The sequence below is a fragment of the Lissotriton vulgaris genome, chromosome 8 (assembly GCF_964263255.1).
Source record: "Lissotriton vulgaris chromosome 8, aLisVul1.2, whole genome shotgun sequence".
Classification (NCBI taxonomy): Eukaryota; Metazoa; Chordata; class Amphibia; order Caudata; family Salamandridae; genus Lissotriton; species Lissotriton vulgaris.
In genome coordinates, this window is record NC_141696.1 from 1,281,389,872 (window position 1) to 1,281,411,492 (window position 21,621).

Here is a 21,621-nt window from a genome sequence, read left to right on the forward strand (position 1 = left end):
CCCCAGACATTGTGAGAAACCACTTTGTCTAGGTTGCATGATGCTGCCTATTTGCAGTCTAACCAATGTTTGAAAATTCAAAAGAGCCACAACATAAAAGTAGTATAAAGTTACCTTTCTAGTGGATGTTAGTCTCCATTTTTTTCTTGACCTTAATGTTGCACAGTTCCATTAATGTTTGTATAATACATATTGGTATCTCATAAAATGACAAAATGCATGGGGTGTTAGTGAACCACTCATCGTCTGTAACTCGTCCTTCGATTACACATGCTGCAAATGCTTCAACAATCCTAGCCAGCAGCAAGGGGCTGGTGCATACACATATATATAATCATACATATGCTCACCTATTCCATTGCCCAAAACTATACTATCTGTATTTGGGAAAATGGGCTGGTTGAGCGTGTATTGGTACCTCCTTGAAGTCAGTGAAGCAGTGTTACCACCATCAAACTCTTACATCTGGACATTCCTAAAGCAGTGTCTCCCAATGCCTGATGTCAAAGTATGAAGTTGATATTTTTGAATACTAGCCACACACAGTCTGTGTTCTGTTTCTAGTAGCAACATTCCCTTTGTGCCCTCCTTTTATTGTAGTTGTTACGTTCATTTGCACAACATTGGGGACTGTTCCTCGCAGGGCTGGACTGACCGTAGTGGGCACCAAGCGTTTTCCCTGTGGGCCGTAATGGTGGGGGCTGTTTTTGTTACTGAGGGCCAGTTTTGCAGCAGTGCTGTAATATCTGCCACCTGTAACAAAGCAGCAGCAGTGCAAAGGAGGCCGGAGGTTCTCGGTGTCAATATTGTCAAGACTCGAGTGAACCATAAGCACGACACTTCACCTCTTGTTAATCCTCAGCCCAGCCCAAAAGTGAGAAGAGCTCTGAATTTATCTTGAAAATGCAGCTCTGATTAGAACCGAAGATCAGCTCTGTGAATTTTCTTTTGGGAAGATATCTTGGTATAGTACAACACTGCAATTTCAAGTGGGTTGTAAACCTAATGAGCAGTTTCTATGGATTTGAAAAATAGTGTCTTCCTGTAGACTTAAACGCCAACTCAACAATGGCTAAGAATGCACAAACTATATGCACAATGGGAAAACAGCTTTGACTGCAGAGTAGTGCAACGTTCCATAGGTGAGGATCTGTAAGACCGCTACAAGAGCTTCTGGGCATATCTTCATCTATTTGTAAATATTCAAACATAGACTCTTCAGCGATTAATGGCCAGATAAGCAGAGCAGTCTGCGCACTCTGTTTAACCTAACACATTGTTATATAAACCCCAGAAACTACATTGTGGGTTTCATTAGATATATAGCGGATAATGATTTAACAAGAGGAATGCTAGAAAGAACCTGTGATCCCTTAGTTCTTCAAGCCAGGAGACTTTGGGTCATATTCTCTTTGATGAATCACTTTGTCCTTCTGTATTTCTATGGGGATTTTGGAAATCTTTGTTGTGTATTAGAAAGTCTAATGCAAAATTAATGAAAAGCTTTTTACTCATTCAGACATTTAATACATTGGGTAAAGTTTTTACTAAGCCAAATCACCAGTCGAGAACTATATACCAACATAACAGGCCTATGTATTTGTGTATCATGCGTACTACAGGAAATCCTTTGGAGTTCATAGAAGAAATATTGTGAAACTGTTTACTTACTGAAAAGCGTTAGCAGTGTTAAAGTTACTATAATGCCTATATGTTCATATATTTAAATACATGATGCTGAAATGCACCTTTAGAGAAAGTTGTACCCAGAAATAGTATGGGTAACATAATTTCATCTTTGTTACACTGTACAAGTATTGAAGAAATGTGTTTTAAGAATTGTCTTAGCCCCCTTGTGACTAGCAATGTGCAACCAATTAATTATATTTGTGCTGTACGAGATGCCTATTTAGGGTAGACTACAGTGCCTATTTAAGTTTTGATAACCTTCTCAGACCAATGCATGCAAACCATTTAATTCAGATTAAGTTAAAGAAGAAATCACATATTTCCTATGAAATCTATTTTTGCTAGTGACTGGTTGACATTGGTAGATATAATCAGCTACTTACTTGATAACATTTTAAATTAGCCTAGATGATAAATCAAAGTACTGTATTTTTTTAACTTGTATTTTTCTAGGGCAAATTTAGTAATTCAGTGTGAAAATTGGTGGAATTTGGCAAAGCAATTTGCAAGACGAAGTCCACCTCTTCACTTCCTAACCAGTTCTGTACAGAGAACACTAATGAAGGCTCTGGTTTTAGGAGGGTTTGCTCACATGGACTCAGATACAAAACAGCAGTACTGGACAGAGGTAAGAAGTTGATATTGTTTCTTTCATTTCAGCAGCCTAATTAAGCCTCATCTGGAGAAGTCTTCATTCATGTATATTTAAAATTCCAGGGGGTGTGGGGGAGAGATATTCAGTTGCCATACAGATGGGTGTTTAAATTGTTAACTTGTTAATTGTTTAAATTGTTAACACTTACATGGGTTGTGAACTTTGCAGATATTCCTTTGTATTGTGTATTTTGGAAGTAAGTCGGAGTGATCTGTTAAGTATCCTGATTTCATCAGTGCTAATTAGCACCACTAATTTTGAAAATATTCAAAAGAAAATAATGCTTACGGAAAGTTTTTTAAAAAGAAAAGGGTTGTTTCAGAGGCCTCTAGTTTACAAAATATACGAAGATGCAGCTACATTTTTGTTCATGGTGCTTGAAAAAGTTACTACCAATTAGAATAAATTGTCCTGTTTCCTGTCAAAAGTAGCAATTTAGATTTGGACTAATCATTAGTCCTAAAGCATTATTAATACTTGATTGATCTGGACGTCAAGTGTTGCAGCTGATTCTTGGAAAGAACTTGCATGCATGTCCAGTGAAGCTTGCAATATTTGTTTCTCAGTGTTGTTCTTTGCTAATCTAGACACTTGTAGTTCATGCACCCACTTTTCTTTTGACATCCCAAAGCGCTAATGATACTGCTACACATTATATGCATTTGCAGGAGGTAAAGGTAGATTATTTCTATGCAATTATGCTTGATTTATTGTTTAGATTAATGATACCAGAGTGACTATATTAGTTATGAAGGCCCGGACTGTTTATATATCTATAGTGTCTCCCTGAAGACAGTGCTAATTCCATTTTTCAACCAGACCTTAGAGTCTCCATTCCCTGCAGGGCCACCATACCTTATGTTTGTTACTGAATGTCTCCCTGAACAGCGGGATGGGCAAGATGGCCGTGACTATGGCCGAGTGAGCGGACTCCTGTCCCTTCTCCCTGCTTTACCTCTCCCTTCCATGTAGTTTATCGGAGAACAGAAGACTTACCGTCCTCACAGCTTGGATGATCTGGTTGTGGTGATCTTGGCTGTGGGGGATTCCACTCCCTTGCAAAACCCTCACTGGCAAAGCGACAATGCCTCAAAAAACAGTCCTCAAAGGCGGCAAGGCGCGGGGGGCGCCGACAATTCCTGGGAGTCCTCGCAAGTTGGACCATGCTGGGGTCAGTCCTGACTCTGTGGGACCCCGCTCTGGAAAGGCGGCAGCGGGCTGATCACCAGGGTCAGGTGACCCACTGAAGGAAAAGAGTATTTTCACTCACGGGAGGCAGACTGTCCCCTCGTTGTTAAAAATCAGTCTGGCAAGAATAAGGTTGTGCAGGACCCGGTAGCAGGAGAACAACCAAGTTGTAAAGACGCCGATTCCCGAGACTCGTAACAAATCTTTAACCACCACTTACCTGGCAAATGAGCCTCTGCGAGGTAAGGCGTCGGGTCAGGTAGACAGTGGGAGAGAGCACGGAGCTGACTCTGGTATGGTGGGGGATGGGAATCCTGTTGCTAATGTCAGCCGGGATAGTGGTATCCCTCAGTTGCTGATTCTATCAGATTCCTTGGGCGCAATTGAGAATCCAGGTTCACTGCAGAAACAAGGCATTGTGGGAGATGGAGTCTCTCTAAACCATGATCAGTCAAAGGATATAACAGAGGTGACTCCTAAGGACTTTGCTGGCCTGGAACCCACTTCCGTATGCTCACAATTTTCTAGACTGTCTGGTGAAGACACTAATGGTAAAGACTGGGCTGCACAAGAGAGCGATGCTAATTGCTTGCAATGGGAGGAGGAAGGCAGGTATACAGCTCAGATGAATACTGGGACAGTTCACAAAATAAGAGCCAGGTACTTTCCCAGAGCAAGGTGCAGCCAGGTCATTCACTTGGGATTATTTTTATTCAACTCAGTTGAATGGTAACAAGACAGTCTCAGGGGTTGCACCTACAGCTATTAACCCCTTCCACGCTGATGACGAGCTGGGCTCGTCATGGCGTAGCCTCCTCGCACGCTGATGACGAGCCCAGCTCGTCACGTAACATGCATTTTTTAAAATCTCAGCGTGCGAGCGGAATTCCGCTAGCGCGCATGAGGTTAAGGATGAAAACCTCAATGGCTCTGAAGAAATCACGTTGTCAACGATATATCAGAGCATCATGGCTCTTCGCACAGAACAGGCAGATAACAGGCCACGGGCTATTCTTATTTGCCTGAATAATTTTCTGGCTAGGGAGGCTCTGTACGACTTGGCTAGTCCGGACCGGAAACGAGTTGCAAAAGGCTGTGATTTTTTTGTAAGGCCTGATTTCTGTCAGGCCACTGTTGAAAAGAGATGGCTTCTGCGTCAATTAATACCAGCCTTTGTGGCAAAGGGGGCCCAGGCCTTCCTTCTTAATCCTGCCAAATTAAAGGTGGTCCATCAGGGGCAGACCCATTACTTCCAGTCTGTTATTCAAGGCAAGGAATTCTCGCTTTCATTATAATGTTGGGAGGATTTATTTACTTATGATTGAGAAGTTTTTCTCACAGTTTGTATTTTTTGGGGTCTAATAGGCTATTTGTAATGCTAGAGCATTATTCGCAGAGTAGACAGCAGGACAGATGGAGTTGAGGGGGCGGGGGGGGAATTGGTTTAGCAGGGAGGGTGGAGTTTCAGCTCCGCATCACCTGGGACCTTCAGTCCCCATGCCCTATGTGGTGAGTGGCGGGGGGTTTGGGGGATGGCAGGTGAAGAGGGTGGTGGTGGGGGGAACTGCGGGGGTGGTGGTGGTGTAATGTTGTTGTTGTTCACATTCTTTCATGGTTATATTTAAGGAAACTGGTAACCATACTGGGTTTTGCTTCAAATGTCTAGGCCCGACGAAGAACCTGTTTTTCTACAAAATGACAGGTAGAAGGGTAGGAATATCTCTATGCTCATGGAATATTTGTGGATTAAATGATAGGTTTTTTTTTTAGCCAAATGTGTACACCTTATGCAGATAGATATTCTCTTTCTACAAGAAACCCACATCCCTAGCAGTAAAAGTGGTTGGCTGAAGGAATTTAGTTTAGATCTTGTGGCATATACCCGGCAAAGCACTACTATTAGGGGTGTGGCTGTACTCGCACGACTTGGTGTAGGAACATGTCGGAGAGTTAAGGAGGACCAATTTGGGCGTTGGGTGATTGTCGAATTTATAATCAATAGTGTCCCCTTTACAATTTGTTCCTTCTATGGATCTAATATGGATGATCCTGACGTCCTAAACTTCTTGAGCATGGAACTTGCGATGTGGCCACACCCATTAATTCTCTGCGGCGATTTTAATGTTCATTTGAAGAGCAACTTTGATCTGTCGAGTGACTCTCCATATCATGGGTGGAAAATTAAATTTTTTTAGGCTCTACAGGAGTTGGTCAGAGAGCATGGGTAAATCGATCTATGGTACACACATAAACGGACGGACATGGGATATACTTTTTATTCTGCCCCCCATAACAAGATGGTCCGCCTGGATTATTTTTTTGGTTCATGTCAAAGGGTCAAAGGGTAGAAGGAACTATCATTAGTATATCCCCCAGGATAATTTCAGACCATAATCCTGTAATGGTGGAACTTTTGTTTAGCGGATTTATGGTGACTCCACGCCCTTGGACCTTTGAACGTAAGTTGCTGATGGATCATTCTTACTGTGATCATATGGCCAAGTGGGTGGTTGGAATTTTTGACTTCAATAGGAACTCCGCTTCAGGAATTATGGTCTGGGATGCTTTTAAGGCAGTTGTGCGGGGAGAGACACTTAATTATTCTAACAGTTGAGGGGTTGGGCCAAACATCTTAGACTGGCAGAGGTGCAATTGATGCAGAGGATTCGTGCTGGTCAGAATATTGAGGAATGTCAGCAGACAATTGTTATTATCAAGGCTAAGATACACCAGCGTTTTAGTGAAGAACTTGCCCTTAAGTACGTCCAATACAGAACTGAAGCATACAAATTGGGGGAAAATACGGGAAGGGTTCTGGCTAAACGAAAAAAAAGAAGTCTCCCTGAACTCTGCTCAGTCAGTGTTTCTATTGTTGCCCTTTTGAACTTCAAGCTTGCAGTTCATTTCTTCGCTTCATCTCTTCTTCTGAAGTACAGTCCAGGGGTGTGAGTACCTATTTTTCTTCATTATGTCTGAGTCTAAAAAAAAGGGTTGTTTGACTTGCAGAAAGTCCAGACTGTGTTCTGAGGACCCACATAAAGGGTGTCTTTATTGCTTGCATCCTGACCACAAGCTCAGAAAATGCAAGTACTGTTGTAATTTTTCTACAAAAACCCTCAAGGACCATGAGAGTAGGTTGCTCCTATGGCTGCAAAAAAAAAAGGCTGCTAAGGGCTCGGACTCTGAAGGTGAGGAGAAGCCCTATACCTCCTCCAAGAAAAGCAAGGCAGAAGGATCTTCCCCTTCGCGTAGAGATCCTAAAAAATCTAAATCGTAAGTAAGGAGAGGCCTGAAGAAAGGAGGGTTAAGAAAGATCAGCCTGGTCCCTCTTCCTCTCATCAGAGATCTGGCTCTGCTCCACCGTCAGCTCCTCATACTCCCTTCAGGGATTCTTCATCTGCAAAAATCTGCTTGCCGACGATGAAGAAATTGCCATCTATGGTCTCGATTTCCACAGAATCAGGTGCTCCGTCCACAGTCTTGTCAGCGATTTTGACTGCGTTGATGGTCAAGATAACAACGACTTTGTTGTTGAAGAAGGAAGTGGTGGTGTCACCATCATCGACTGTTAGACAGTCTCCATCGACTAGGGGCTTCTCTGTCGATGGTCCAGTTCGTTACCTCACCGTCTGCGAGGTTCTCTCTCTCTCTCCAGCCACTGCAGACAGTTCTACCATCAATAACAGCGTTGATGAGCCAGTTGACTACTCCGTTGACGAAGAAAAGGACGTTGTGCTTTCAACGGAGATACCATCTCTCCTTCAGGACCTTTCAAAAATATCTCCATTGCCTCCTACTCTTCTCTTGGATTTCCAGGAATCTGAGGATGAAGGTCCCTATGTCCTTGCATACAGCCCTTCGCAGCTCAGAGTTAAGTGCCAGGACTCCGAGGAGGACGAGGCGCTAGATGATTCTTCTAGTTATTTGGAGGGTGAATTTCTTCTCTGATGCAGGGCGCCCCAGTACTCAGTGCTTGGACACTTTTCAAGGGCACTACCCATATGAGGAACAAGAGGATCATGCACAAGAGCCTTCCATCAATATCAATATTCCCATTTCGTTGGTCTCCGACCTTCATATGATGCTTCATGACTACTATAGTCGATTTCTTGAGGCAAACTCTGCGTCGCGACCACCACCACCTACACAGAAGGTCCCTGTTGTCATTCCTGCACCGCTGGCTGCACCTCCAACTCCACTTCTAAGAATCAAAGATGTTCCACCACCTTTTAAAATTCCTGTTCAGGTGCAGGACAGTGATGATCAGCAGCTAGAAGGGAAGCTGCAGTTTGAACCAGGTGTCCATGATAAATGGGACGATTACCTGGCTCTTACTCCGCATATCTCAGACTCGCCACCTGCAGATATCGATGGTTTCCATGATCTCCTGGAATGCTCTTCAAGGTGCTTCAGTCCCCCTATGCCTGCTAAACAGAATGAGTGTTCTTTGTATAATTTTAAACATTATACGCAACGCTCCACTCTGGCCACACCCATACTTATGGCAAGAAAGCCTGAAGTTAATAAATACGCCAGCCTCTATTTCTGCGTTGGCTCAGGAACAAAATAAAAAGACACCTGAAGACTCTCCTGCGTGCCTTATTGGTCATCCACAGCCTGATTCAGTTATTCTGCAGGCTGCTCAAAGAAGATCTAAAAATCCCTCTTCTCCATGTGCAGTTCCACCTGACAAGGAAGGGTGCATCTGGACTGCATCGGAAAAAGGTTCTCCTCATTGGCAGCCACTGCCATCAAGGCCTCCAACTCCATGGCTATCCTCAGGAGATATGACCGGCAGATGTGGCCGACATCTCTTTCGTGTTGGAGTATCTTCCCGAGGACGAGAAGGAGGAAAAGGATGTTCTATATGAGGGAGAGAGAGCCTCCCCCGAGATCATTGATGTGGCTCAAGACATCTCATCGACCGCCTTGAGACAGATGACGGGAGCGGCGGTGTTGAGATAACATGGATGGCTAAAGGCTACAACATTTCACCCTGAGGTTTAGGCCAAGGTGTTGGATATACCATTTGACTGCTAATTCCTTTTTGGCAAACAGGTGGATAACACGCTGCAGTTGTTAAAGTCCGACACGGACACAGCAAGTCTCTGATGAATCTGCAGTTTTCTTCTTTTCGGGGAAGAGATAGAGGTCGATATCTCTCTCTCGACCTCAACTCCAAGAGCGTTTTCAACCCTATTACCAGAAGGAATTTTGATCGCAGTACTCTGCACAGACCTTCTGTCAAACCTCCATACCAGCCTACCCTAGAGCATCGGTGCATGGTGCCAGTTGCTGCCTTTCTCCGGCGATCCAGTCACCAGGTGTTCCCTTACCTGGACAACTGCTTGATCAAAGCTCCATGTTTCCAGGCCGCCAGAAGATCTACAGACGCCTGTGTTCGGCTCTTTCACTGCCTAGGTCTCAAACTGGAAAGTCCTCTCTCGTTCCTTCCAGGTTGCGGGTGATCCTAGGTGAAACTCTAGATACCACACTTTCAAAAGCCTTTCCCACGAAAGAAAGGATTTAAAGTCTCCAATAAACAGTGCAATTCCTATCGGCAAAAAAGTTTTTTCGTAAGGACATACAAATCAATGCTTAGGATGATGTTATCCTGCATCAGGCTCATCCCACATGGTCTCCTATGGATGAGACCTCTTCGGGAGCAGTGTGATGCTCAATGGACTTAATCTCGGGACTCATTCGAAGACATTGTTTCAGTCGCACCATGGATGACCTTGGCAATGTCCTGGTGGGCAGTCAGAGACAGCCTTTCTCTAGGTCTATCTATCCTTCCTTATGACCAAAACAAAGGTGGCAATGACGTCAGACGTTTCCATGGACGGGTGGGACGCCCACCTACAGGATTAACAGATTCACGGAAAGTGGTCCGCTCCGAAAGCGCAGTGTCACATAGATCTGTTGGAACTGAAAGCAGTTTTTCTGGGCTTCCAGGCTTTCTTGCCAAGGATAAGGAAATTGTGACTCCTCATTCGCACGGACAATGCCACCACCATGTTTTATCTGATCTAAACCAGGTGGAACAAGATCTCGTGTCCTCTAACTCCTGGATCAGCAGATCTGGGAATGGATGACAGCCTACAAGATATCAATACAGGTTCAACATGTACCCGGAGTCCAAAACGAATGGGCGGACTCCCTCAACAGAGACACCAAACAATATCACGAGTGGGAGCTAAACGAGGATCCGCTACAAGGAGTTTTTTCGCCGTTGGGGTTTCCAACCCTAGATCTGTTTGCTACGTCTGAACAGAAAATTCAGGTTCTATGCTAGCAGATTTCATGAGCCAGGCTCTCTGGGAAACGCCCTCCATTTCTCTTGGGGGGGAACGTTTAAGCATTCCCTCTTTTTCCTCTCATTCCAAAGGTTCTGCAAAAGATCAACCCGGAGCCTTGCCGCATCATCCTTATCGCCCTGGCGTGGGCACGGCATTACTGGTTCACAGAGCTGTATCTCCTATCAGGGTCCTCACCAATCCTATTCCAGCCAAAAGAAAATCTCCTCTCCATGGACCAGGGCCAAGTGGTTCATCCACAAATTCACATGCTTCACTTGTCAGCTTCCCTGTGTTCTGTGCTAGACCATCACTGCACGAGACCTAGGTAAGTCACCCTTAAGGCAGGGTGCACTATAACTCATGTGAGGACCTATCTGCATGAGCAGACAGGACCCTATAACATCGAAGGTCCTTCTTGGATATTATAAGTGCACAGTAAAACCATACTGAGTATGTGGTTTAGAAACTTGTCATTACGAGTTTCCTAGCACCATAATGGCTTTACTGAATCCTGGGATGTTTGTTATCAAACAACGCAGAATAATAAACCAGCACTGATACCAGTGTCAGATTTATTATCCTATGCACTCAGGGGTCCCTTCCAGATGGGACCCCTGAACCAAACCAACCACTGGTGGTTTCCTGACCAGTGCACATCAGCCTGCCACCACAAGACCGGTTCTGGATCCAAGGTGTGCCCACCTCTGCCAACCCCGCCCCTCAGGTGGGGAAGGCGAGGGGAAGCCCACTCTTCAGTGCCTACCATCTTCCAGATGGAAGGCACCCCCCAATTGGAGTCGGGGATTGTGCTCACTCCCACATGTGGTGAGCACACTAATGGTGTAGTCACCCTAAGGTCAGCCCCCCCTTGGCTACTACGTGGCTACCGCAGCAATGCCCCTAAATACAGTATTTAGGGACACCCCTGAACCCAGCTCAGGAGTTCCTAACACAGCCCATCTACCAATAACTTGAGAGTAAGGTATTATCTAGGTTAACCTCTGCCAAAGCTTTGGAGACTCACTGGACTGTGTACACTATACCTCGTTTTGGTATAGTATATACAGGGCCAGCTTCCTACACATACCTTATATGCATCTTTGACTTTTCCTCCCATAGGATTGCATTGTGCATAAAACCGCACAGGTTTCAGTGTTTACTTACCTGTGCATATTTTTATGGAAAACTGTACTTACCTTGAAACCAAGTACTTTAGTTTGAAATATAGGTCTCATTTATTGCCTCTGTGAGTACAATAAATGCTTAGCACTAACCTCTGATAAGCCTAACTGCTCGCCCACACTACACAAAAGAGAACATTGGTATTATCTACTTTAGCCTCTTAAAACCAAATGAAGAACGACTTGACTGTCTGCATAGTGTACTTCGTTTAAGTACACTATATAGAGAGCCAGCTTCCTACAATCTTATAAAAGAAATGTTACAAATCTACAAAGCAAAATGTGTTTGCTTGTTCTTATATAGGGCAGGTGTGTGGGGTCACACACAAATCTCCCCCATTCAGATAGCAGAAAACAGGTCCCCAATACACTTCACATCTGGTACATTGTGAAGAGGGTTTGAGCTTCAAAGAAGATCTGAATTATATTTGCCCATTATTTTATTACATAAGGTTTGAACATGAGGGGACGTTTCTAAATAGAGCCAATATTCAAGATTGTTTCACTTGACTATACTCATAACATCCCATGGCTGAAAAATGTTTACACTCTATGTAGTGGTTTAGTTAGACCAGATCTGTTTGCCGAGCCTCTGAAACGTCAAGGGATTAGCAGAGAAAGTCTTAGATGTATGGGGCTGAGTATGTTTGATGCAGCCACGTTAGGAGATGAGAAGTAATATTAGGTATGTAACTTTATCTGGGTTGGGTCACAAATAGTTTTGAAATGTTTTTTTATTGCCTTATATTTAACTTGATTCATATCATGGTATCATTCCCCAAAATGGAAGGCTGTGTAGCCATGTCACATGTTCTTGTGATGGAATCTCAAAACGAAGCACAATGCACTTTTTGTATTCTGTTTTTTGTGGAGTATAAGAAAAGAACACTTAAACCTTTGATGCTCAAAAATAATTTTAGAAACTGTAGGCTGCCTTAGCTTTCCTACCAGGACTTGGATCCTAGGAAACTTGTGTAATAGTGCCTACATTAAAGTGGCCTTAGCCCTACCTAAGAGAAGGGAGGTTGTTTAGTATAAGATGTAACAATTCCGTGGTGGTTTTTAGTTCTACAGGGTTACCACATTGTTTTGATGTTGCAGTGTGTTATTTGTCCTGTCAAGGTTGTATATGCTTTGTAGTTAATGCTATTTTACCTAATTTGAGTAACTATTCCCTATTGGGTGTAGAGCTGTTTGAGATATGCTGCCATATTTTCATATTATTATGAGTGCGGATAAATAGTTCCTTGATTTTAGCTAATTTAGTTTGGTGATTGCATTTTTTTACATGCAATACATGCATCTACTTTAATGTTTGACAAAAATAAAAATGAAGTTTTATTGAATTGGCTCCAGCTACCTAAAGAACCTTGTGCATTACAGACAGGTAAGTGCGACATCCCATATTCAAAGACTAGAAGACAATGTATCAGATGATTAAATTTCAACATTAAATAAACTTATTGATGACAAGTAAGTCAAGGCACTGTAAATATGTTTTTGGTGTCCAACACCAAATATAGATTTATTTACAACCATAGGAAGCAAAAATGCTAAAAATACAGATTTAAGTACCCATGAAGTGGATGGCTTATCGATAAGTTGGTACAATAAACGGGATTTTATTTTCCACAAACACCATTCCTAGAAGGCATTCAGTAGAGGTTAGTTATATTCATAAGAACATGGGCACAGCAGACATTAACCTTGCTGTTGATGAATGTTTCTGAAAATCACAGCAGGCTACTTCCTGTTAAAGGGAGGATGTATTACACATAAAGTGCATGCAGGATCAATAGATTTAGCAGTGTGCATCCTGAAGTGTTTATTTTAATGTCACAACGGCCCTCCTTATGATGGGCCTTGAATTCCGATGGGTCCAATCACAGCAGTTATTGCTCATGCTAAATTGATGAAATCTTGGCAAACAGTGGCGATCTGTTTATTTTCACCCAAAGGTTTTGGCTGCGGCACAGAGTAATTTGTACTAATTCTAATTCATACTATAGTAAGAATTTTGTGTGAGGGAATGTTATTGAAACAAATGGAAACATTTCCGTTGAGAAGCAGAAGACTTTCAGGGGCGCAAGAGAAGAGCTTGGGTGAAAATAGTAAAAGCTCTGTACTGTGTCCCATCGAGTAGCTGATCCTAATGCGGAATCTTCCCAATGTCAATTATTCTTGACAGCAGAATATGAGTAGACCATTGTGCATGAAATTTCACTTTTTTCCATGTCCTATCTTTACTAAACTTCCCTCAATGAGAGCAGGGTTTACAAGATTAAGCCTTGTATAGTCATCCCAAAAATTTCAGACTCCTTGAATATTTGCTTGTTCCGGAATGAAGTGCAAGTTACCTCAATGCATTTAATAGCATACATGCAGAATCCACATCCACTCCCTTTTGCCCAGGTTCAGATCCCTTTGTACAGATCCATATTATGGGGCATTGATGATAACCTGAGCAAAATCAAATGTCAAAAATGTTATAAGACAACTTGGTAGTCTTGAGTCAAGTGAGAAGTAAATGCATTACATCACAACCCAAAAAGAAAAAAATCACTATATTCGGTTTGAAAATCGTAGCAAAATATGTACTTTCTTTGGTAAAGATGAGGAGTTGAACTCCAGATTTAGTTTCAACGATTGATTTCATATGCATTTAAAGCTATAAATCACTGATCTTTATATATCACACTTTTGTCAGATATTTATTTTCCTGTTAATTTGCTATTTAGGTACTGCAACCGCTTCAACAGCGATTTCTGAATGTGATAAACCAAGAAAACTTTCAGCAAATCTGCCAGGAGGAGGAGGTGAAACAGGAGATCACTGCCACTTTGGAGGCACTCTGTGGCATTGCAGAGGCCACCCAGATTGACAATGTTGCTATTCTCTTTAATTTTTTAATGGACTTTCTTACGAATTGCATTGGATTGATGGAGGTTTATAAGAACACTCCAGAGACTGTTAACCTCATAATTGAGGTTTTTGTTGAAGTTGCACATAAACAGATATGTTACCTTGGAGAGGTAAGCACAAGCAAATATCTCAGATGTCTTGCAGTTAACTACTACAATAAGTGTTTGTTATTTACACCTGCTACCTCTTACCTAATCCATAAATTAGCCTGCAAAAAAGTTTGCAAATATTTCAATTTCGAAGACCTCATCACATTAATGGGCCTCTATTCTTGACCTTACATTATTTTGTGAACAATGACTGTTCAATTGCTATCAATTTCTTTCTCACTCCCAATGTATGTTTTATTTTATCTCTTCCTCTTCCAATTGCTTTTTTTCTAGGTCTTCCTTTTTCCCATCTTATGGTTTGTGATTATTATTCCCTCTTTCTATAACTTTTATAGCTTACTTTTTATGTCAAGTTTCCTAATACTTTTTCACTTCTCAACTTTTTCCTTGTTCCCATTTATTACTCTATACCTTCTTATCTCTATTTAACATTTTCACTTTTATACTTCTCCCGCAGAACATTCTTTCCCTTCTATAACTTCTTCCCTCCAATGATACATTTTCACATATGTCTTGCTTCAACACAGCCCCATTCTTTCCCTTGCTTTCAAGTCATTTCTTTTTACTAACATACCTTCCTCTCTCAATGACACCACCTCCTTACTTTTGTTCTTTTCAGACACTACTCTACCTGGTTACAAGCTACTCTCTCTATTTTTCTACCTAGAGCTATTTTACCTTCTGAAAGCAATAAAATGCTACTGTTTAAATTATGTCTTCGCAAAACAAAGGCAGAATTTCTAGGTAGATGTAACTTGACCTGCACATACCAGTAACCCTGAGAGGCGTTTCCTGAGTTTGCAACTATTCTGGAAACAACTTATATACATTCCTACACTTCTGGCCAGTCAAGGATAACCCTTGCTAAAAGGTTACTTTCATGTAATAGATGACAACTGAGTATCAAATGCACTTTTGTTTCATGTAGAAAGAAATTGTTACATTTTTAACCACTTTATGTAGTATATTTACGAATTTCCTTTTCTGTTGCTATTTGCAGTCGAAGGCAATGACCCTGTATGAAGCTTGCCTGACTTTGCTACAAGTGTATTCCAAAAATAACATGGGCCGCAAGCGAATAGATGTCACTGCAGAAGAGGACCAGTACCAGGATCTTCTTCTCATTATGGAGCTTCTTACAAATCTTCTCTCTAAAGAATTTATTGACTTCAGCGATACAGGTACAGAATACTCTCAATTTCTGATCTATACTATCATGTCTACCCTGCAGAGATTTGCGTGTGATCCCACTACTTGGAATGCCCAAGTAAAATGCTTGTGAATTTACAAGTGTGATCCCACTTACTAGGAATGCCCAAGTAAAATGCTTGTGAATTAAAAATGTATGAACACATTTGTACTTTGCGGTTTGATGCTATTATTGTAGCCTACGAAATACAGTGGGGCAAATATGTTGCTCACTCGTCTTTACACTTCTGACTGCAATAAACCACAAAATAACAAAACTACCAACTGTAAGACTACATTTCACAGAAAAGTAAATGTAGAGAACTAGTAAACAATTTAACCCCAGAACATGTGATCACGAGTAGTAGCCTTATACCTGCTAAAATAGTTCTCTTCCATAGCTCAACTTTTCACTTCATCTTGTCCTTGCAGTCTTGATTCTTGAAAAACTGCCCCATGTTGCCTTGTTCGAAATACTCCCAGGCCTATTTTCTGTTTACTTCTGCACCCTTCAGGAATGTAAAAGAACTGTCATAATATTCAATCTAAGTCCAGGTTTACATTATCCTTTTAACCAGGAGAGGACTAAAGCTTACGTCTGTGTCTATGATATAATTCAGTCATTCCTTCACTTTAACTATGACAATCTGGAACAATGAAGCCATGTAACAGTAAAGTATAAGACTGAATTCATTAGTGAATTCTCCAGCCAGTCAGCAGTTTTGATTCTGTGCTCCATTCTACCTTTCAAGAATTAGCACCAACTTCTGACATTTTCCAAATGACTGCATAATCAGTTTAGATCAACTGACCAGGGTTGAGGATTAGATTGGAGAAAAGATTTCATTCATAAAATCAGCAGTTAAATGAGATCCATCTGTTTTAGTCTTGCTTGGCTTTTTGTACTTAATCACACAACGTTTAATGATCTTGGTGGATTGGCTAAAACAGATTGGTTGTTAAAGATAGTTTGTTAATATTAACATCATCCCTTCCAAGATCTATCCATCGTCATTTAAAACTTTGATATTGAAGCCCTTTTACATGATACCATGTACTGTAGCCGGGATTACTTACTTGCTTTAAGAGACAGAGATTGAGATCTGGCCAAAGGAAAACCAATCCAAAACTCTTTTAATGTTGCACAATTGGGAATATGTCACTCTTAGATCTATCAAAATTCAGATGGCCTTCATCAGTCAATTGTGAGCTGACGAAGGAGGATTGGAAAAGCCCAATTTTGTTTCTGAAGACATAGAAACAATACCTAAATCTGCCAGAAACAATAACTAAGTCTCCCAGAATGGTGTTGCCAAAGTCAGAAAGGCCGCCTATTTCCTTGTCTGATAGATAGCATTCTCTGTATGAGCACCTAGTTGGAAGCACACAGTTTGTTTCAGGTTCAGTCCTGCAGGTAAACAACCATTGCTTTTGTCAAAGTATCCAGACAGCACCTAAAAAGCTGTGTTAATTGTGCATTGACTGCATAGCTTTACAATGATTAATGTACCATCCCACTGACACATTGTCCACTCACATTATGATTCAACTCTCTCTGGCCAAGCAGTAAACCCCAAATAAACCATCCAAAATCTCTGTGTAACTATTGTGGAACCCCATGTTCGAGGCATGTGGGCTGCTGAATTCATATCTGTGCATAGATCGCCGCCTAGTGTTGGGTCCGGATGATTGCACATTGTTGTCCTGGAAGAGTCTTCGAAGTATCATGAGATAGGTGGCTCCTTCCCTGGACTACAGTGCGCATGGGCATCCACTCCATCCTCAGATTGTTTTTTTCCGCCATTGGGTTCGGATGTATATTTGTTAACTCAAGTTCGGAATCTATAAAAAACTTTCCTTTTGGCCAAAAGGCCTTTAGTTATCGTCGGTATTGTCTTTGCGATCGGAGCCCAGTACTTGTTCCAGCTCTGTCCCCGAGCCGGACGTCAAGAGGAGCCGCGTGGCTTTTCGGCACTGAAGGCCCGGTCGACGCCAGAGGCCTTATAGGCGATCCATCATGAAACGGAGCCCGTTCAAGACATGTCCCGTTTGCAACTCCAAGTATCCTCACATCAATGTCCACCCGGTGTGCAACAAGTGCCTGTCTCCAGATCACGATCAAGCCAGCTGTATGGCTTGTTCTCGGTTCCGCTCCAAGAAAACTATTCGCCTTCGACGCGCTGCGCGGAAGGAGGCCCAGCAGACGGCACCTGACCCGGTGAACATCTTCGATGCCGAGGATGATGAGGGAGTCGAGCAGGAACTTCAAGAGAACCTGTCTGATCCTGCATCGGAGATCGACTCCAGTTACGACGCGGATGTGGAAATGGTCGATACTGAAGACATCGTCGACGAGGTAGGACACGACGATGGGGCCTTTGGGGCCGTGGAAGATAGCTCGAGCGAGGAGCTAGGCCCAGCCGTTAGTTCGGGGGCCGCAACCAAAACACTCTATAAGGCTCAGGTCGAGGGATCGCCACATGGCCTTACCCAAGATCGTACGCTTGGTTCTACAGCCTCACCTCAAGGCCCGGCTACGGACATTTCTAACGAGCCATCGGTTGACCGATCATAATCGAAACCGAAAGCATCGGTGTCTATACAACCGAAAGCACTGGACACTAAATCGAAACCAAAAGTGCGTATTACTTTGATCGGTTCGAGGACCTCTGAACCCTCGGCACCGACAAAACAGAAGAGTGTTATCGACCCGGTGAGGTCGCTAAAGGGTGTCGAGCCGAAGACCGGGGCACCGAAGAAACTGGTCAGGGACGTCGACCCGAAGAAGTCGGCGCCGAAGGCCGTCGACACAGACAAGGGTCTCTGAAAGTTCTCGATCCTAAGCGTCGACCCGACAAGGCTAAAAGCAGTACAGACCTCGAGTCCGCAACTGGCGGTGGCTTGAAGGAACCCGTCGAGTCAACACAGCCATCCGCCTCTTTTTCGAAGCAGGTGTCGGACTCGCTGAAACGCATTAAAGAGAAGGCTACTACTGTCGGACCAAAGGCTACTCCATCCCCGAAGCCGGTCAGTAAACCTCCAAAGTCGTCGGCACCCATCCAGTTCACACTGCCGCCGAAAGTGGTACCTAAGGCCTTCGCCCCTAAAACGGCCGTTGAAGCGACCAAGAAGGTGTCCATGGGGCCGAAGCCTACAACTACGGAGGTGGCCACCAAGCATCGACAGCCTCCGCCGGAAGATCAGTCGAGGCAATTCATAGACGCCGAGACGGGTAGACTTTCTATTTTCAAGCGAAAGATCGCCCAAAGAACAGCCTATGGAGTCATATAAAATGCCATTAAAGAAAAAGAGGGATTCTGCTACATCACCTCTTCTCTTTGAACCTATGACACCACATACTCCGATGTGGAAGCAGGGGATGGTGACAATGAGGATTACAGTTATCCTGTAGACACTGATCCAGAAGATCACACTGAACCCTGGACAGACGCTGCTGACCCAGGAGATCCACAAACTGCCCCAGACAGTCATGTCTATGCTATTAAAACCTCGCCTACTGAAGACACGGCTGCGTTTTATGCACTTATTGAGAGGGCAGCAAAAAATCATGGTGTCCAGCTCCATGCTGACCCTATTGAAGAGGATTTTTTGTTTGACACCTTCTCAACCTCAGAGAGAACTGTCAAGACTCTACCAATGCTAAAGTGTGTCCTAAAACGTGCTGGAGACATTTTTAAGGAGACCACAAGGGAAAGGGTGATAAACCCCAGAATTGAGAACAAATACAAACCAGCACCTGGGGACCCCACGTATATCAAGGGACAGTTGCCGTTGGACTCTCTGGTTGTTTCCAATGCCCGGAAGAGGGCGAACTCTCAAACAACGGGTGATGCTCCTCCCCCTGACAAAGAATCTAAAGTGCTAGAAGCATCAGGGAAAAGGGTGGCAGCTCAAGCAGCCAATATCTGGCGAATCTCCAACACACAGGCACTCTTAGCCAGATATGACAGGGCTCATTATGATACACTTGAAACCCTGTTACAACACTTGCCAGATGAGTATAAGGAGGCAGCAGAGATTCTAATACAAGAAGGGAAACTTATATCAAACGTATCTATTAAGTGTGCGCTAGACGCAGCAGACACCGCACCCAGGGCAATTAATACAAGTGTGATGTTACGGCGCCATGCCTGGCTGAGAATCTCCGGTTTCAAGCCCGAGATACAAACCACCTTACTAAATCAGCCTGTTAACCCTTATCACTTATTTGGCCCAGAGGTGGACACCACCTTGGAAAAAATCAACAAGCATTTACAATGCAATGGTTTCGCCTTTGGAAAAGTTAGAGCTATTGGCATTGTAAATGACAAAATGTGTATTTATGTGTTGGTTTTGAAAACAGATAAATAAATGGCATTGTCATTTACATTGCCATTAGCTTAATCTCTAGCAGTCACTTTGCAGTCACTCTGCACTCCCTATCAGTCACTCTGCACTCCCTAGCCACTCTGCACTCCCTAGTCACGCTGCACTCCCTAGTCACTCTGCACTCCCTAGCACTCCCTAGTCACTCTGCACTCCCTAGCACTCCCTAGTCACTCTGCACTCCCTAGTCACTCTGCACTCCCTAGTCACTCTGCACTCCCTAGCACTCCCTAGTCACTCTGCAGTCTCTACTCTGCAGTCTCTACTCTGCACACTCTACTCTGCACTCTCTCTACTCTGCACTCTCTCTACTCTGCACTCTCTCTACTCTGCACTCTCTCTACTCTGCACTCTCTCTACTCTGCCCTCTCTCTACTCTGCCCTCTCTCTACTCTGCCCTCTCTCTACTCTGCCCTCTCTCTACTCTGCCCTCTCTCTACTCTGCCCTCTCTCTACTCTGCCCTCTCTCTACTCTGCCCTCTCTCTACTCTGCACTCTCTCTACTCTGCACTCTCTCTACTCTGCACTCTCTCTACTCTGCACCCTCCTTTGCAGCACGTGGAGCCCAAAGATGAGAAACGAAGCTGTGGCTCTCAAGCTCCTTAGCTCATGAGCTCCGAGCCTGTCCAACCCCCAAGGTGAAGAGGCAGAACGTTCCCTGGACGCTGCAGCCGAGCTGCCTCGGCAGCTCTCCTTTTCAACATGTTCTTTTAGTGATTCGGCCTCCATAACAACCTCTGAAGGCATCTCCGTCTGTCAGCAGATTAAGTGCCTTCCCATCATGGCTGCGGGAATGCCATGATGGGTGCTATATACAGCATAAAGGCAGGAGGCACACATGGAAGGGATCATCAGAAAGGGCGGACAATAAAACAAACTAACTGCTCTATCTAGGTGCACCAGCAAAACCGTGTGTTCAGAACGAGCACGACTGAAAAAACTGAAGTGAGATGCGGTGGTGAGCCACCTATGTTGGAGCAGGCGATCGATCCAGGCAGTCGTATGTGGCAGCTGTACAGATCGGGGAGAAAATCCAGGAAACAAAGGTCCTCTGAACACTGCTCTCTACAATGCGGAGCTGTTTGGAAAGCTGCCCTTCTTTTATGCAGCTTCACTGATGTTTCCAGAGCACTGCTTCGTGTGTGTGTGCTCCGGGGATCATGGGCTCACACTGGCGGATCTTAAGAAAAGTTTGCCGTAATACCCGAAGACAAAGTACGTTCGCTCTTGCTACAACAGAACCGCTCTTGTACTCAATTGGCACAACGGGCTGTCCCTGGAGTTTCTAGAGCTGATGGTCTAACGTGCCAACTTCCAATACAAAATGACAATAAAATCGCAATTTGTGAGTAACAGTCACACTATCACAAGCACTCACACCCCTCACAGACTAGCACCACACACTACCAGCAGCGCTAACAGCCCTCCGAGAGTAGCAGTCACACCCCTCACAGACTAGCACAACACACTACCAGCAGGGCTAACAACCCTCCGAATGTTGTAGTCACATGCAACTAAAAGCCCCCCCATCCACCACAGACTAGCAGTCACACACAACTGGAAGCATATTCACTCCTCTCACCGGCTAGCATCCACACGCTACCAGGAGTACTTTTACACATTAGCAGTCACACCCCACACAGATTAGTAATAACACTACCGGCAACACTCACACCCATCACTACTGAAGCACACCAAGTAGGAAACACACTTTTCTAATAAAAATAGAGGTGCATAGTACAAATTCGCTTAATAAAGCAAACCTATTTTAATGAGGCAACCAAGCACTCTAGCACTCACAAAAACAATGAAATGCCTGTATTGGCAGAATGTTAGTAACGGTTTCTATAAATGGTGGACATTCTTAAAATAGTGAGGCCTACTGGCTTTGTCTATGCTTCTTATTGTTGAAGTCCGGTTGTATTCATCCTCGCTTCTGCGTATGTCACTCTAGTTCTAGTGGTGCTGCTTTTACACGCAGGAGGTATTAGCGCTTCGGAGGT

At 43.6% G+C, this 21,621-nt stretch overlaps 1 protein-coding gene across 1 annotated transcript in view; it reads left to right on the top strand.

The window, feature by feature from the left end:
* The window catches only part of XPO4 (exportin 4), a 451,711-nt gene that overhangs the window by 368,754 nt on the left and 61,336 nt on the right, over positions 1-21,621 (top strand). The window contains exons 16-18 of the mRNA XM_086935208.1: positions 2,143-2,317; positions 13,751-14,044; positions 15,045-15,225. Of these exons, the coding sequence (XP_086791334.1) occupies positions 2,143-2,317; positions 13,751-14,044; positions 15,045-15,225 (650 nt within the window). The remainder of the gene's footprint in view (positions 1-2,142; positions 2,318-13,750; positions 14,045-15,044; positions 15,226-21,621) is intronic.